Raw genomic sequence first — 15,827 nt, 5'->3', positions numbered from 1 at the left:
ATCATGAATGACTGGGGTATAGGTTATACATTAAAGAATTTTTAGATGCCGTCAGTCGCCTCGGACCTTTATGGGGAATAAGCGGGTTCGAAGTATCATTTTAGAACGGATAGGTCACTTTAGATTAGCAGGGTTTTAAAAGAAGTGCATACAAGTTCCTGAAAGAAAAATCCACCAGTCGTTATTAACAGGGACATGGGAAGATTAAAAATAAAAAAAATAAAAATAATATTTTCATGGCTTATTCTCGGGATAAGCAATGAAACCCAATCTCTAGTTTGGAACCGTGCCAGATACTTTTGACCTCAATTCAATTTAGGATACCAGTTCTAATGGCCATGTCATTGCATATGAGAGTTTACGTTTTCAGGCTCAATAGCACTGCTGGGGGGGAGGGTGCGCTCCTCATGGCTCTCATCACATATACATTCTTTCCTGCATCACAGAAATGCCAGTGCTTAAAAGGCTGATGGGTATCTCTCGCCAATTATTTGGTACTGAAGGGGGGGCCATAACCCTCCTGAGGGGTACCGATCTGCTCCTGTACCACTGACTGCCTGGGTGTTATGCATGGAGACAGCTATCAGAACTGGGGGTTGCCATGCAGTCAACATCTGGTACTCATTGGATTCTACCTTAACGTTTGTCCTATCCCTGGTGTTCTCTTCCTTATGCGTTAATCAGAGCGTCTGGATTGGGTGCAGAAGAATCCTTGACTGGATTCTTCCCTAAGGGGAGGTATTGATTCTTCACTAAAGGAAAGCTAGTGCCTCAGGGACAGGCACCAGTTGGTAATTTTGAGTCAATGCTGCTGAATTGCAGGCACATCATATTTGAGTTGTATTCTTGAGATAGCTGCCTTGATCTTCTTACCTTAACTATACAGATGCTCTGCTAGCTTGCTAGGACTTTAGCCTGTGGTTTTCATTAGAGGCTTGCCTTCCTTATCAAGATATGGCAATGGGGACCCATTTTTCTTATGGTACGCACATCTCTTCTAAGGTATTAATGATTTATCATTATCACTGTTGCCTGGATCATGAACCCACCAATCTCACCTTGTCTACTGAATTTATCTTAGCAGGATTTGTTTGCAAACCTTGTCCGGCTGTTGCTGGACACGCAGTCAATATACGTTAAGGAGCGTTAGAAGATTTGGTAATGTCAATCCACTTGTCCAGTTTTATCTGTGCATGATACATCATTCTGCTTTCGCTTATCATAATGCTTGCTTAAATTGCTGGTATCTGGTAACTCTGCTGATCTTCATATTTAAAACTCCCATATACTTACCAGCATTTACGGTTTGGCTTGACTGGGATTAACATCTGTCGATAGATGGAGGTTACCTGCATTATTTCCCCTCTTGTAGTGCAGTTATGGGCCCATGGATGCTGTGTGCCCAGTGCCTGGTAAAGCATTTCAGTTTGTGGTCTATCCTAGGTCCCAATTCACATAGTTACTGCCTTGGGGCGTACATGCTTTCAAAGCATCAGGGGGGGCAGTACAGAGATTTTATTATGGATGTGTGTTCATCTGGAATAAACTGGACAGTATCTGATGTAGGGCGTAAGGCTAAGGAATGTCTTACTTTCCTCAATGGTTAGAACTCCATACAGGCTGATGGTTGCATCAGGACCAGCTCGTATGTCATTAATCCTTTGTTTGAATTTACTGCTCCTCAGTTGGGGTGTAAAACACCGAAAGAAGGCACTGTTGTGGCAGAAGACGGTTCCAAAGTCGAACGCGGACAGCAGAGTCTCCTACTATTGGGAAGCATCTATATGTATCAGTTTGGCGATACGGTTGGCCCTAGCCACCGAGAGCATCCCTATTGAGAAACACTTCTCATGATCTGGGCGAGATAGATTGGCCATCACCCCCCTAGGAATGCCCGCTGGAAGAACCTAAGCTTGAGGGTCCAGTTGACATAAGCGTATCTCTAAGGGCAGTCACCTTTGTGTGATGGCAGTGAGCACTTTACATGCTGGCATGGCGATGTAGCTTGCCCTGGCAACCAAGAGCGTCTCCACTGAGAAGCATTGCTCGTTATCCATATAGGAGGGATTGGGCAACATCGCCTAGGCATGCATGACGAGAAAGCGAAAGCCTGAAGGTGCAGTAGGTAGTGCATCTTTAACAGCATTTCACTGCCATGTGATGACAGGGGACACAACACATACTTGGTGGTTACATGGTGCAATCTAATTTTCTTGTTCTGTTTCTGCAGGTTTTGATGATCAGAGGCACAATATAAGTTGGTACAGGCAGCATCTCAACTGTTGGGAATACAATTATCTGGAGCACTCCAGGAATTTGGAGCGTGACATCACCCTTTCGCAGTGTTATTAGCACTTCAGCAGCCAGAAACGGGGTTCAGGAATGTTAACTGACGAATTGACACTCAGTGGCAGGAGCGTCCTGTGTGCCACATATAGCGCAGTCTTGCTTATAGCGGTGGACTGGGTGCTTTAATTGTAGCTTTGTAAGAGCTTACAGTGTGGCTCGGGTATCTTGTTTTGATTGTCTATATTACATACAGTTATGTCTTCTAATAAAGCTGCGGCCACGTTGTTCCCACTTAATACAAAGTGAATGTGTAGTTATTTTTTAATGCACGTTCAGAGTATTAAGGGGCTGGAAAAGGGTGTCACGGTTACCTATGTTATGGTAAACTCTTTGCAGATGGCATAAAATGCTGCTGCAAAGTTTATGGCTGTAATTCAGCACCTTAATCCTATTAAGCCAGTCTTTTTATCTTCACTGGCTACCCAGAGAACAGTGCCTCAAGTTTAAAAGATATTAGTCCTGAAATTCAGGCTGTGAGACATGAAGTGCTCGTTGTTTGAACTGAAAAGATATTTACATGGGCCTTTTCTCATTCTTAGGACTGAAACTGTCAACTTTAATTTTGTCTATGTAATTACTTCATATTGCTGCATGGAATTACATTCCATCTCATTGCGTATATATATATATATATATATATATATATATATATATATATATACACACACACACACACACACACACACATATATACACACACTCTGCTGAGGAATAGATATTTGGATCAATGGATTGTGATTTTTAAATAAAAAAAAATACAATATATGAATCCTACTGCTTAGTCCCATCTACTACTACAGAAGTTTTAAGTGAACTGGGGCACTGCTGTGCTCACCACAATCAGAATTGTATGGCACTATTGAATTGATCCATAAAAACGATAAATGCAGCACACAAAAGGATGGTAATACTGGACATGCCCATAAAAAGTACAGTAGATGGTAAGAAAAAAAAGCTGTAGTATATGACAAAGAGACCCAAGCATAATATTAAGATAGGAGGCAAAACTCCAAGCAAATGGTCTAGGTTGCATAATATTTCTCAGTACATAGACTAAAGACAAGGAAAGTAAACTTAAATATGTTAACAAGAGAGGGGGAGGATGTGAAAAGACGGATGACATGCATGGACATTATGGAGAAACATTGGGGTCAGGATCAAAATCAGGATATCCCTGGACCTGGAAGCCAAGTCTAATCAAATGGAAATGCCTTACCAAATTTTTTTTTTAATTTTCGGAAGGAGATATCTGTGTAAATATACAAAATGAGTTAATTACAGAGTGGTTGTTTGGGATGGGGGGGGGGGGGGGGGGGCAACTATCTTCAAACAGGAGCAAATGTATGATCATGCCTGATGCAGAGATTAGAAAGAAAATGAGATTATGTTGTGATGAATGTAATAAGCGGGCACGTGTGTAAGCAGTATAGGGACAAAGATATATAAATATTTTGAAAGAAGGTGGGAAATAGGCCATTTAAACAACTCCATGGCAAAAATGCACAAAAGTCGAGTCAATTGAAAGGAAGCTCTAGAATGAGGTAGCATAAGATGACGGTGAAAGGGACAGATTCGAGAGTAACCTAAGGAAATACTTATTCACTGAAAGGGTGAACTCGTGGAACGGCCTGCCAGTGGAGATGCTGGAGACAAAAGACAAGTACATAGTGTCTGTCAGGGAGAGGAAGGGGTAAGTAGATGGTATGGATGGGCAGACTGGATAGGCTTTACCTGCCTACATTTTCTATTAAAAAAAAAAGAAAGTGAAGAAATAAGCCCTATATAAAAGATCTGATGCACAACTGTAAGGACCTTAAAATAAATGTGATACAATACTGGGAGCCAATGTTTTTCCTCAAGAAGGGGATTAATTCTTGTCATTTTATTTTCCAAGAATGAGTTTTACTGCAATGTTTTGAATTAATTGTAAATGACATATTCGCAAAGTAGACAGATCAGCATAAAGAGAGTTACAGTGATCTAACCAAGACAGAACTACAGAGTGAACAAGCAGTTGCAGAACTTTTGAGGAACAGTGTGTACAAATCTGACAAAGAGTGAATCAAGATTTTTTTTCTACCAGTTTGGAGATATGGGGGTCAAAGGTGAGGTATTTGTCAACGGTACACCTAAAATTTTCACAGACTCCTTTAGGGAGATTGGAATACCCTGAATATGGAGATAAAACAAAGTGGGTGAGTCTTGTCTGGAAAAATAACAGTGTCAGTCTTAACAAAATTGATCTTGAGGCCACTGGAGGAAAAACAGGTTGGAGGTAAAACATATAAAGGGAATCAACATTACAGAGTAACAATGTCATCAGCATAAAGAATGTAAAACCAAAAGGCTGTATTAGTATTACAAGGTGAGCAAGATATATGTTAAAAAGAATAGGGCCCAGAATACAGCCTTGGAGGACACCACAAGGAAGGGGACAAGAAACAGAAAAAGAACCTTACCAGTAGATGCCGAATGATCTGTCAGAAAGATATTTCAAAACAGGAATGAACTGTGCCAGAGATGGAGTTAAGTAGATTAGAACACCAGTCTGACAACCAGGGCAGCCAGGTTCAATCCCAAAGTTTCTTTATTACTTGATATACTGCTCATCAAATCTATTTAAGCGGTTTACACATCAAATAATATAAATAAATCAAAAGAATATGAAAGAATTCCATCTGGATAGAAAAGGAGAAAGAAAAGAGAACAGTATAACAGAACTGCTAAAATCCTACTGCTGCTCCTTGGGTGAGTCACTTAATCCTCCATTACTTAATGTATACATACAGTAACATAGTAAGGGACGGCAGATAAAAACCTGAATGGTCCATCCAGTCTGCCCAACAGTCACATTCGTTATCAATTCAAGATTTCAATCAACAATGAACGTGACATTATTTACTTGATCATGGTCTTTCTTTGGTGTTTCTGGGACATAGACCATAGAAGTCCACCCGGCCCTGTCCTTATATTCCAACTACTGGAGTTGCCATCAAAGCCCAGTCCAGCCTATCCAAACCCGTCTTGTCATTTGCAGGACAAAGACCGTAAAATCTGCCCAGCACGGTCCTCATGTTCCAAACCACTGGAGTTTCCGTCGAAGCTCTCTCCAGCCCACCCTAAACCGGATCGCCATTTGCGGGACTTGGACTGCACAACCCTACCCTAGCCTTAGTTGATGTAGCCAGAGTTATCATCTAAGCACCACTTCACATGCAAACATGTATGCAACCCTTAAAGTTTTGTTTTTATATCGTTTATTTTCTAATTAGAGATCCTCTGTGTTCATCCCACACCTTTTTGAATTCTGCCAGTTTTTTTCCCACCACCTCCCTCAGGAGGTCATTCCAGGCATTCACCTCCCTCTCCGTGAAAAAGAATTTTCAGACATTACTCCTAAGTCTAACCCCCTCCTCCACAACCTCAATTCATTTCCTCTAGTTTTAACACTTTTCCTTCTCTGGAAAACATTTGTTCTTATATTAATACCTTTCAAGTATTTAAATATCTGTATCACATCTCCCCTGTTCCTCCTCTCCTCTAGGGTGTATATATTCAGGTCTTCCAGACTCTTCTCATATGTCTTTTCACGCAAGCCCCATATCATTCTTGTCGCTTTCTTCTGGACCGCTTCAAGTTTTCTTATATCTTTAGCAAGATACGGTCTCCAAAACTGAACACAATACTCCAGGTGGGGCCTCACCAAGGACTTGTACAGGGGCAACAACACCTCCTTTCTTCTACTGCTTACCCCTCTTTATATAGCCTAGCATCCTTCTGCCTACAGCCACCACCTTGTCACACTGTTTCGTTGCATTCAGATCCTCAGATACTATCACCTCAAGATCCATCTCCCGGTCTGTGCAATTACTAAGCCACGCTATATGCATGCTAGTGGTTTTGGCGCGTGCTAACGTGAGAGGCACCTATGTGTCTCTCTAGCATTAGTGCACCTTAGTAAAACAGGGCCCTTAGACTCTAAGCCCTCCAGGATAGGGAACTATCTACTGTACCATAATGTAACTCACCTTAAGCTAGAACTGAAAATGGTGTGAGCTAAATTCAAATAAATAAATGTTAAAATTTAGACATCTGCTACAGAAGGATGGTAAGATTAACTAAATCAAAAGCAGCTGAGAGGTCAAGAGAAAAATCAGCGCACCTCCCTGCTCATGGCCACGTTAAACAGATAAAATTCAGGTGGTCAAGCACAGTATGTACCATATTGTAGTGGTTTCTAAAGCCTCTTTGTTTGAGATGAAGGGCAATGATATCGACCAAAACAAAGCTCTAATGGAGATAAGTATCTCAGTTATTTCAGTGAAAGGGCAGAATAGAGATGAGACAGTAGTTAAGATACCACAGTAGAACTGGACCTAGTATCCTTTAGGTATGGATTGATGATAGCCCATTCCCACTGAGATGGAACAAAAATAAAACAGAAGATACCCCCCCCCCCCCCCCAAAAAAAAAAAAAAAAAAAAAAAACAAGCAACAAAAAGACAAAAAGTGGGAAAGGCTGAAGAGGTTCCAATATAAGGATTTTTATTAAAATCAACTCAAGACACAAATGTATAAAACAGACTCTGCTTTATATGTTTGTGTCGCGCTGATTTTAACAAAAATCCCTATGTTGGAGCTTCTTTGGTCTTTCCCCCCCTTTTAGGACACACACCAGTCTAAAGGTTGGTAACAATCATGTATTAAAGGAAAGGTTTAAAGGATTGCTTGAAGAGACCTGTTGGAGGAGGGTCATGGAAAAGTGCAAAATTATAATCACCTTTGATGCATCAAGAGCTGAAGGCAAATAAAAGGTGTGCAAACTACTGATGCAGGGGTTGGGAAGTGGTTGAATTTAGAGCTGGAGAGGGGGATGAGGGAGGGGAGTAGGAACTAGTAGACAGACATGGACAGAGAAAACAAAGAGCAGAAGAAAGAGAATCAGATGAAAGGGTAGAGAACAGGAAAGATATTTTGCTTGAGAAACTTGCACAGGCTACAGAAATATCCTATTTCCTCTCTACTTAAGAGGTGATAATCAGTGTTTACATGAATGAATGATGACAAACATGGTAGTCATACAAGAATTTCTTGTAAGCTTTCAGATGAGGTGTACACGGTGTGAGATGCCACTAGTGCTCAAGATGACAAAGTTGCATTTTCATGAGGTGGAGGTTACCGTAGCACCAGAGGAAAGACTGCTTAGGGTGGGCAGACATCAAAGGAAGATTGATTTGTCTGCATATGTTTTATTCATCTGAACCACAACTCTCATACTAGCAAAAAGATAGAAACAAAACATGCAAATTCATGGATTTTGTAGCATTTTCAACATTTTGCAGAGCTTATCCTGAGGAGTTTAAATTTGGGAAAAGGAACAGTGGAAAAATGTCCTTTAATTTAAAAAAAAAAAAAAATCTTCACTTGATTCGATACAGGCCGTGTTTCAGTTAAAAAGGCTGCATCAGAAGTCTGAAGATTGTCTTGTCAATGATTAAATCGATGTTAAAGCACCCAAGTGTCCAATGATCTAAGTTCAGCATACTTGTTTTCAAACATTACAGCGCATCCTTCCAACGATATAAAATTCAACAACTCACAAAACAAAATATGCCGCTCTTGTGCATAAGTTTATGAACTTATGGTGAAATCCAGCTATGTATTTACCCAAGCATCAGAAGGTTCTTTTTTGCAACGCTCCCAATCCCATCAACCATTGCAGCTGCAAAAACCAAGTGAGAAAACCACTAGAGTCGCATTCATTACCTTGCAAATAGCAAGGAACAGCCATATCAGTCCTTAGTGGAGCGCATGATCTGGTGTGGGAGGTAATGGTGCTGGGGCCGCTTGATAATAGTGATCATAATATGATCAGATTTAATATCAGCTCTGGAGTAACTACACAGGAAATCAAATAGGTTAGCATTTAACTTTCAAAAATGAGATGATGATAAAATGAGAAGAACGGTGAAAAAAAAACCCACTTAGAGGAGCAGCTGTGAAGGTCAAAAATTTATATCAAGCGTGGAAGCTGTTCAAAAATACCATCCTGGAAGCCCAGGCCAGTTATATTCCATGTATAAAAATTGAGGAAGGAAGGCCAAACAACAGCTGGCATGGTTAAAAAGTGAGGTGAAGGAAGCTATTAGAGCTAAAAGAAAATCCTTCAGAAAAGGGAAGAAGGATCGGACTGAAAATAAGAAACAACATAAGGAATGGCAAATCAAATGCAAAGTGCTGATAAGGAAGGCAAAGAGAGAGAGACTTTGAAAAAAAGATTGCGTTGGGAGGCAAACACACATAGTAAAAACTAGGGCTGTTCATTTAACACGTTTTAACGTGATTAATGCGTTAACATTTTTAGCTTGCGCTAACAATTTTAACGTGATTAATTGCGTCATGCTGCTCCCTCCCTCCCCGGTGCTCTTGCAGCTTGTTCTCTCTTACCCGCCACCGGAAACCTTTTCTCTCCTGCCATCCCACTCTCTGGCATCTCATCCCGCTCGCCCCGCACGCCCGCTACATTCTGAACTTGCCTTGTACACACGTCAGCATTAAACACACGTTGCTCCACTGCTCTCTGTAACCAGAGCTCTCTCTTCTCTGATGAAACATCCTGTTTTCTGCTGCAAGAGCCGGACGTTAGAAAGGGAGGGCTCCAGTTACAGAGAGGAGCAGAGAAGCGTGTGGTTAATTCTGCCATATGTAAAAAGCAAATTTGGAGGGCCATGTGTGGCGGGGGTGGGTTGAGATGCCAGCAAGTGCAGTGGCAGCAGAGAAAAGGCTGCAGTGTGCAGCAGGCGGGTGTGCAGTGGACAGGAGTGAACAAGTTGCAGGAGCATCAGGGACAGAGGGGGACAACGGTAGGAGAGAAGAATATATTACAGGAGGGAGGAAGAGTCTGAGAGAGTCACAGGGTGGTAGGAAAGGAAAGAAAAGGAAAGAAAAGGCTGTTGGTGTAGGGGGGAGGGGTTAGGAGAGAATGCAGAGCAGCTGGAGAGAAAAAGCTGCAGGAACTCCCAGGGGGAGGGGAAATTAGATTGTACCAGTGGAGAGGAAAGGAAGGGAAGGAATAAGATGAGATGCTGCCCATAGAGAGAGGAAGGGAAGAGAAGACAGATGGTGCCCACAGAGAGAGGAAGGGAAGAGAAGACAGATGGATGAGATAGTGTCCATAGAGAGGAAGGGAAAGAGAGAAGAAAGGAGACTGTGCCCATGGGGTGGGAGGAGAGACCGGAGGAGATGGTGCCCACAGAGAGGAGGAGAGGACAGACAGGAGAGAGGAGATGGTGCCCATGGATAAACGGCAAGGGAAGGGAAACAAGACAGATATAAGAAGGAATAAAAATGGCAGAAATTTGAACATGAAAGATGGTTTAGGGAAGAAGTAGTGAAGAGAAAAGGAGAGAAAAGAAATAGGGAGGAGAAAGGAGGTCTGAAAATATAGTTCAGAGCACAGACAGAGGAAAAGAACCAGAAACAGGGAATAAGATTATTAGAAAAATAAAATCACCGGACAACAAAGGTAAGAGAAATGATTTTATTTTCAGACTAGTAAAAAAGGCCTGTTTCTTAACACAATGAAACGGGTGCTAGCAATGTAATGAGTTCCTGCCATTATTTCCACGGTTGTATTCTGAATATAATTGTTGTTTACATTGTGTAAGATTTCTTTATATACAATAGTTTTTGTGTAAATTGTGTTACAATGTGGTAAAAGTTTTCCTTGTTCAGGCCCTTCAGTTTAACAATCACATCAGAAGAGCTCCTTACTCGTGAAAATGCAACATACAGTTGCCCATGTGAGAGACTGAGAGTGACAGTGTGTTTTACAGTGTAAAAGAGAGATACACAGAGTGATTGTGATGTGTGTGTGTGTGTGTGTGTGTGAAATGTGTGAGTGACAAAATGATTAAATGTTTGTCTTCCCTTCCGTTCTGTGCACTTGCCTCCACTGATGTTTTTACCTCCCTGTATATGATTGTTTGTTAGAGATTCAATCCACTCCACTTCCCTCCTCCAAGTTCCGTTCTGTCTGATTGGTTCTTCATTCCTGTGATGTCGCGTTTGTTTGCTTGGCAACTATGCAGCTTTCCGTTTCCTCGACGTGAGGGCGGGGACAGTGAGAGCCAATGAAACGCTGAATGACAGACTTAACGAACCCTACACTACCACAGTGCCACAGAGTCAGCTTCAGAATGTTGGAGGTGCTTTTTATTATATAGGATTAGTAACTGAAGTACAATATGCCAAGTTTTGAGAATTTACATCTGCTGTCTATATTTCGCACTATACAGGTGAAAGTGTGAGGACACTTTATGCAACTAATCATACGAATTGAAAATTTTAATAACTGAACAGCCCTAGTAAAAACTTTTTTAGGTACATTAGAAGCAAGAAGCTGACAAAAGAATCCGTTGGACCTCTAGTTGACCGAGGGGTAAAAGAACCACTCATGGAAGACAAGGCCATAGCAGAGAGATTAAATGAATTCTTTGCTTCAGTCTTCACTGAGGAAGATTTGGGAAATGGTATTCAAAGCTGATGAGTCTGAATCAAATTTCTGTAAACCTGGAAGATGTAATGGGACAATTTGACAAACTGAAGAGTAATAAATTGCCTGGGCCGGATGGTATTCATCCCAGAGTACTGACAGAACTGAAAAATGAATTTGTGGAACTATTGTTAGTAATATGTAATTTATCTTTAAAATCAAGCATGGTACCGGAACCGGAAGATTGAAGAGTGTCCAATGTAATGCCAATTTTTAAAAAAAGGTTCCAGAGGTGATCTGGGAAATTATAGACCGGTGAGCCTGACGCTAGTGCAGGAAAAATGGTGGAGACAATTATAAAGAACAAAATTAATGAGATTATACAAAAGCATGGATTGTTGAGAAAAAGCCAACATGGATTTACTCAAGAGAAATCTTGCCTCACAAATCTGCTACATTTCTTTGAAGGAGTGAACACACAGGTGGATAAAGGTGAGCCAGTTGATACTGTATGTCTGGATTTTTAAAAGGCATTTGACAAAGTACCTCATTAAAGACTCCAGAAGAAATTGGAGAGTCATGTTCTATTGTGGATTAAAAAATGGCTAAAAGATAGTAGGGTTAAATGGTCAGTATTCTCAATGGAGAAGGGTAGATAGTGGTGTTCCGCATGGGGTCTGTGCTGGGAACACTGCTTTTTAACATATTTATAAATGATCTAAAGATGGGAGTAACCAGTGAGATAATTACATTTGCTGACAACACAAAGTTATTCAAAGTTGTTAAATTGCAAGAGGATTGTGAAAAATTACAAGAGGACCTTACGAGACTGGGCATCCAAATGACAGAAGATGTTTAACCTGAGCAAGTGCAAAGTGATGCATGTGGGAAAGAGGAACCTGAACTACAGCTATGTGATGCAAGGTTTCACATTAGGAGTACTCAACCAGGAAAGGGCTCCAGGTGTCATTGTTGATGATACATTAAAACCCTCTGCTTAGTCTGCAGTGGAAGCAAAGAAAGCAAATAGAATATTAGGTATTATTAGGAAAGGAATGGAAAACAAAAATGGGGATGTTATAATGCCTTTATCGCTCCATGGTGTGACTGCACCTTGAATACTGTGTGCAATTCTGGTCATCACATCTAAAAACAGATATAGTGGAATTAAAAAAGATACAGAGAAGGGCAACGAAAATGATAAAGGGGATGGGATGACTTCCCTAAAAGAAAAGTCTAAAGAGGTTAGGGCTCTTCAGCTTGGAGAAAAGACAGCTGAGGGGAGATATGATAGAGGTCTATAAAATAATGAGTGGAGTGGAACGGGTAGACATGAATTGCTTGTTTACTCTTTCCAAAAATACTAGGACTATGGGGCACGAAATGAAGCTACAAATTAGAAAATTTAAAACAAATCGGCAAAATATTTCTTCACTCAACATGTAATTAAACTCTGGAATTCGTTGCCAGAGAATGTGGTAAAAGCAGTTAGCTTAGCGATGTTTTAAGAAGGTTTGGATAACTTCCTAAAAAAAGTCAATAAGCCATTATTAAGATGGACTTGGGGAAAATCCACTGCTTATTTCTAGGATAAGCAGGATAAAATGTATTGTAACGGTTGGGATCTTGCCAGGTACTTGTAACCTGGATCTGCCACTGTTGGTAACAGGATGCTGGGCTTGATGGCAAAGCTTACGAAGTGTCCTCTGGACATCAAGTTTATGGAACCTCCAGTTCTCAGGAGAAGAACCCCCCCCACCACCACGAATGAGGGCAAACACATCTCCTGATTCACATGGAATTGAGACACCACCTTCAGCAGAAAGAATCGAACCGTACACAAGGATACCAAATCCTCCGTATAGGACAATTAAGGTTCCCGGCACAATAGGGCATGGATTTCTGAGACCCTCCGAGTGGCAGTGATCGCTACCAGAAATACTGTCTTGAGTGAGGTCCTTGGTGGAAGCTGAGCACAAGGGCTCGGAGCCCCTAACACTGTCCAGAGAACCAAATTGAGGTCCCACAAAGGAAAGGAAGGACAAAGTGGAGGGCGCAAATGCACCACTCCCTTCAAGAACTGAGCCACCTCCCTGTGCAGAATCAGAGAGCTGCCCTTCACCTTTCCCCAAAAGCTGGAACGTGCCGCCATCTGGACCCCCAGGGATACTAGGAGAACCCCTGATCCAGGCCCTGTTGCAGGAACCACAAAATATCGGGAACCTGAGCCCTCCAGGGGGATAGAGCCCATTCCCTGCATCAAGATTCAAAAATCCATCAGATCCTGATGTAAGCCAGGGATGTGGAGGTCTTCCTGGACTGCAGGAGGGTAGAAATCACTGCGGAGGAAAACCTGCGCTTCTCTAAGCACCGCCTTTCAATGGCCACACCTTAAGCCAAAAGGAATCCAAACCCTCCATCTCTACCAACCCCTATCAAAGAGCTCCCAACCCCTGGGCAGAGGAAAGTCACCTACCAGAAGACGCCAGAGATCAGAATACCAAGGTCTGCAGGGCCAATCCGGAGTCACCAACAAGATCAAATGAAGATGATGCATGATCATGCATGACACACAGCCCACCAGAGGCCATGGAGGGAACACAGAGCAGATTCACTACTGGCCAAGGCTAAACCAGGGCATCTAACCCCCAAAAAGCCGGATCCCTCCATCGAATGAAGCACTCTGCCTCCTCCAAGGCCACTGCCTGACTCTGGGCCCCAACCTGCCTCTTTACGTACGCCACAGGCTGCGGAGTACAGACCTGCATGGGAATGGGGTTTTGTGAGAATCCCCTCCAGGGCTGAGGGATTTCCATAGGGACGGAAGCAGATATGAACATCAGAGGTCACCTGACATAATGGCCGTGTATGTGGAAACCTCTCAGCCCACAATGCCAGGGAATTAGAGATGAGTCTTACATGTGCACACCAGATTGTTCCAAGTTTGAACTTCCATTCCTTCAAGTGAGAGAGAGAGAGAGAGAGAAGATGAGAAGGGATAACACCAGCTGGTTCAGAACAGTGTAAGCCAAAGCTAAGAAATAGGAATTTAAAAAAAAAATATATATATATAAGAAATACCACAACACAGAAATATGTGCCAAATGCTGACACAAGGTGTTCACAGTCCTGAGAGTTGGGTGAAGAGGGATGGAATCTCAGTCATCCCTACAATGGTTACCCTCGAGTGTGATGTTCCAAAAAGAGCCCTGGACCAGGATCTCCAGCTGAGGATGGTTGCTGCAATGATTGGGATGGATGAGTTGCGGTTTTGGGGGGGGGGGGGGGGCGCCCAGATCCGAAATGGGAGAAGATTTCTCTGGGCAGCTGTGAATAAAGGCTTATTATGTCAGATCCCAGCCTACATCCAACTGAGCTGGAAGCCCAAAAAAAAAAAAAAAAAGACAGAACTACCAGGCCTCCTTTCCACACATATCAGTGGGATGTGTTTCTCTGAGCAGAGCTCCCCCCCCCCTACAAATAAAATAAAATAAAACTTTGGGTCTCACTACCTCTGAGTCCTGCAGAGCCCATGTAAGCCTTCTCCTGATGATACAGTTCCCTTTGCTGTGGAGTGAGTGGCAAGATGAGCCCCTTACTATTGTACATGGTACAATAACGAATCACTTGTTCATAAGCACCTTTCATAAAGCAAATCTCTGGTTTATCCTAAGGGGGGAAAAATCAGAAATTAGAAGTAGCCCATGTATGCAATCATGTCTGTATACACAACTATATGCAAGCTGGAAGGATGCATTCTGATTAAAAAAAAACTATGGGGTCCTTTTACTAAGATGTGCTAACAGATTTAGCATGTGCTAATGATTAGCACGCACCAAATGCCGCACAGCTCACTGTAAACCTATGGTCTGCATGGCACTAATTTGTTAGCATGCATTAAATCCATTAGCACACCTTAGTAAAAGGACCCCTATATTATGTGTTTGGTTTGTTAATACTAATAAGGACCCTGGTTACCTGTGAAAGCACACAAGCAGATTCAGCGACAAGGATTAAAGAACTCAGAACACCTTTTCAGATTCTTGTGGTACATTACCAAGAATTAGCAAAGACATTATATAAATAAATAGAACTACAATAATTTTTTAAAGAAAATACTATCAAATTTTTCAATATTTTCATTAAAAAAAAAAAAAAAAAAACTATGAGTGGTCCATTGGTTTCTGGATAACTTTTTCAATGTTTCTCCTTTTGTATTATTTTTTAGTCTTTTCTTCTTTCTTTCCTCGCCCTCTCACTACATTTGCCTCCCACCTTTCTTTCCCCAACTCAAAGGTGCTTTTGTCTTATTTTGTAACAAAGTTTCTCCTTCCTTCCTCCATCAATTAATGCCTCTCTTCATCTTTCATCCTATCTCCCAACATGCCTCCTCTATCCCTCCCATCATATACCTTCTCATTCTATTTTTCACCTTCTTCTCTCTCCCCCTTCCAAGTATTTCCTTTTTTTCCCCTCCCTTCCAGTGATGCCTACACTTATTTCCTCCCTGATCCTTCTCAACCGTGCGCTCCTCCACCCTGCAGTCACCAAATTCTGGCACTGCTACAGCCAAGGTCATCAGACACTCCCACAGCTGCAGACCCCTGTGACATGAAACCTATTTTGGGGAGCATAAAGGCAGCACTAGGCTCCGAGTGATAGCCACATATTCCAAATTGTGGGGAGGATTACTGTCAGCTACAGCAACATCAGGATAGAATGGCTGCCGAATGGGGAGCAGTAGGAAAATGGGTAAAGGACAATGAAAGATGAGGGCAGGGACTACTGGAGAGTGATGCTGGACAGCTAATGAGCAGCAAGAGGGTAATTCTATAAGAAGGTGTCTGTTTTTAGGCCCCAAGAATGCACTTTTTTACAGCCTATTCTAATAAAAAAAAGTAAACATCTACCTTTCTTTACAGAATACTAATGTAAAAGGACATATATGCATAATATATTTAGGCACAAGCACTTACAGCAGCCA

At 41.9% G+C, this 15,827-nt stretch overlaps 1 protein-coding gene across 1 annotated transcript in view; it reads right to left on the bottom strand.

The window, feature by feature from the left end:
- LOC115472229 (calcium-transporting ATPase type 2C member 1-like) overlaps positions 1-15,827 on the bottom strand; it is a 181,733-nt gene that overhangs the window by 118,459 nt on the left and 47,447 nt on the right. The window contains exon 7 of the mRNA XM_030206430.1: positions 14,356-14,512. Within this exon, the coding sequence (XP_030062290.1) occupies positions 14,356-14,512 (157 nt within the window). The remainder of the gene's footprint in view (positions 1-14,355; positions 14,513-15,827) is intronic.

This window comes from Microcaecilia unicolor, chromosome 1 (assembly GCF_901765095.1).
Source record: "Microcaecilia unicolor chromosome 1, aMicUni1.1, whole genome shotgun sequence".
NCBI classification, from domain to species: Eukaryota; Metazoa; Chordata; class Amphibia; order Gymnophiona; family Siphonopidae; genus Microcaecilia; species Microcaecilia unicolor.
Note: the sequence above shows the minus strand (reverse complement) of the source record. Positions and strands in the feature narration are given on the sequence as shown.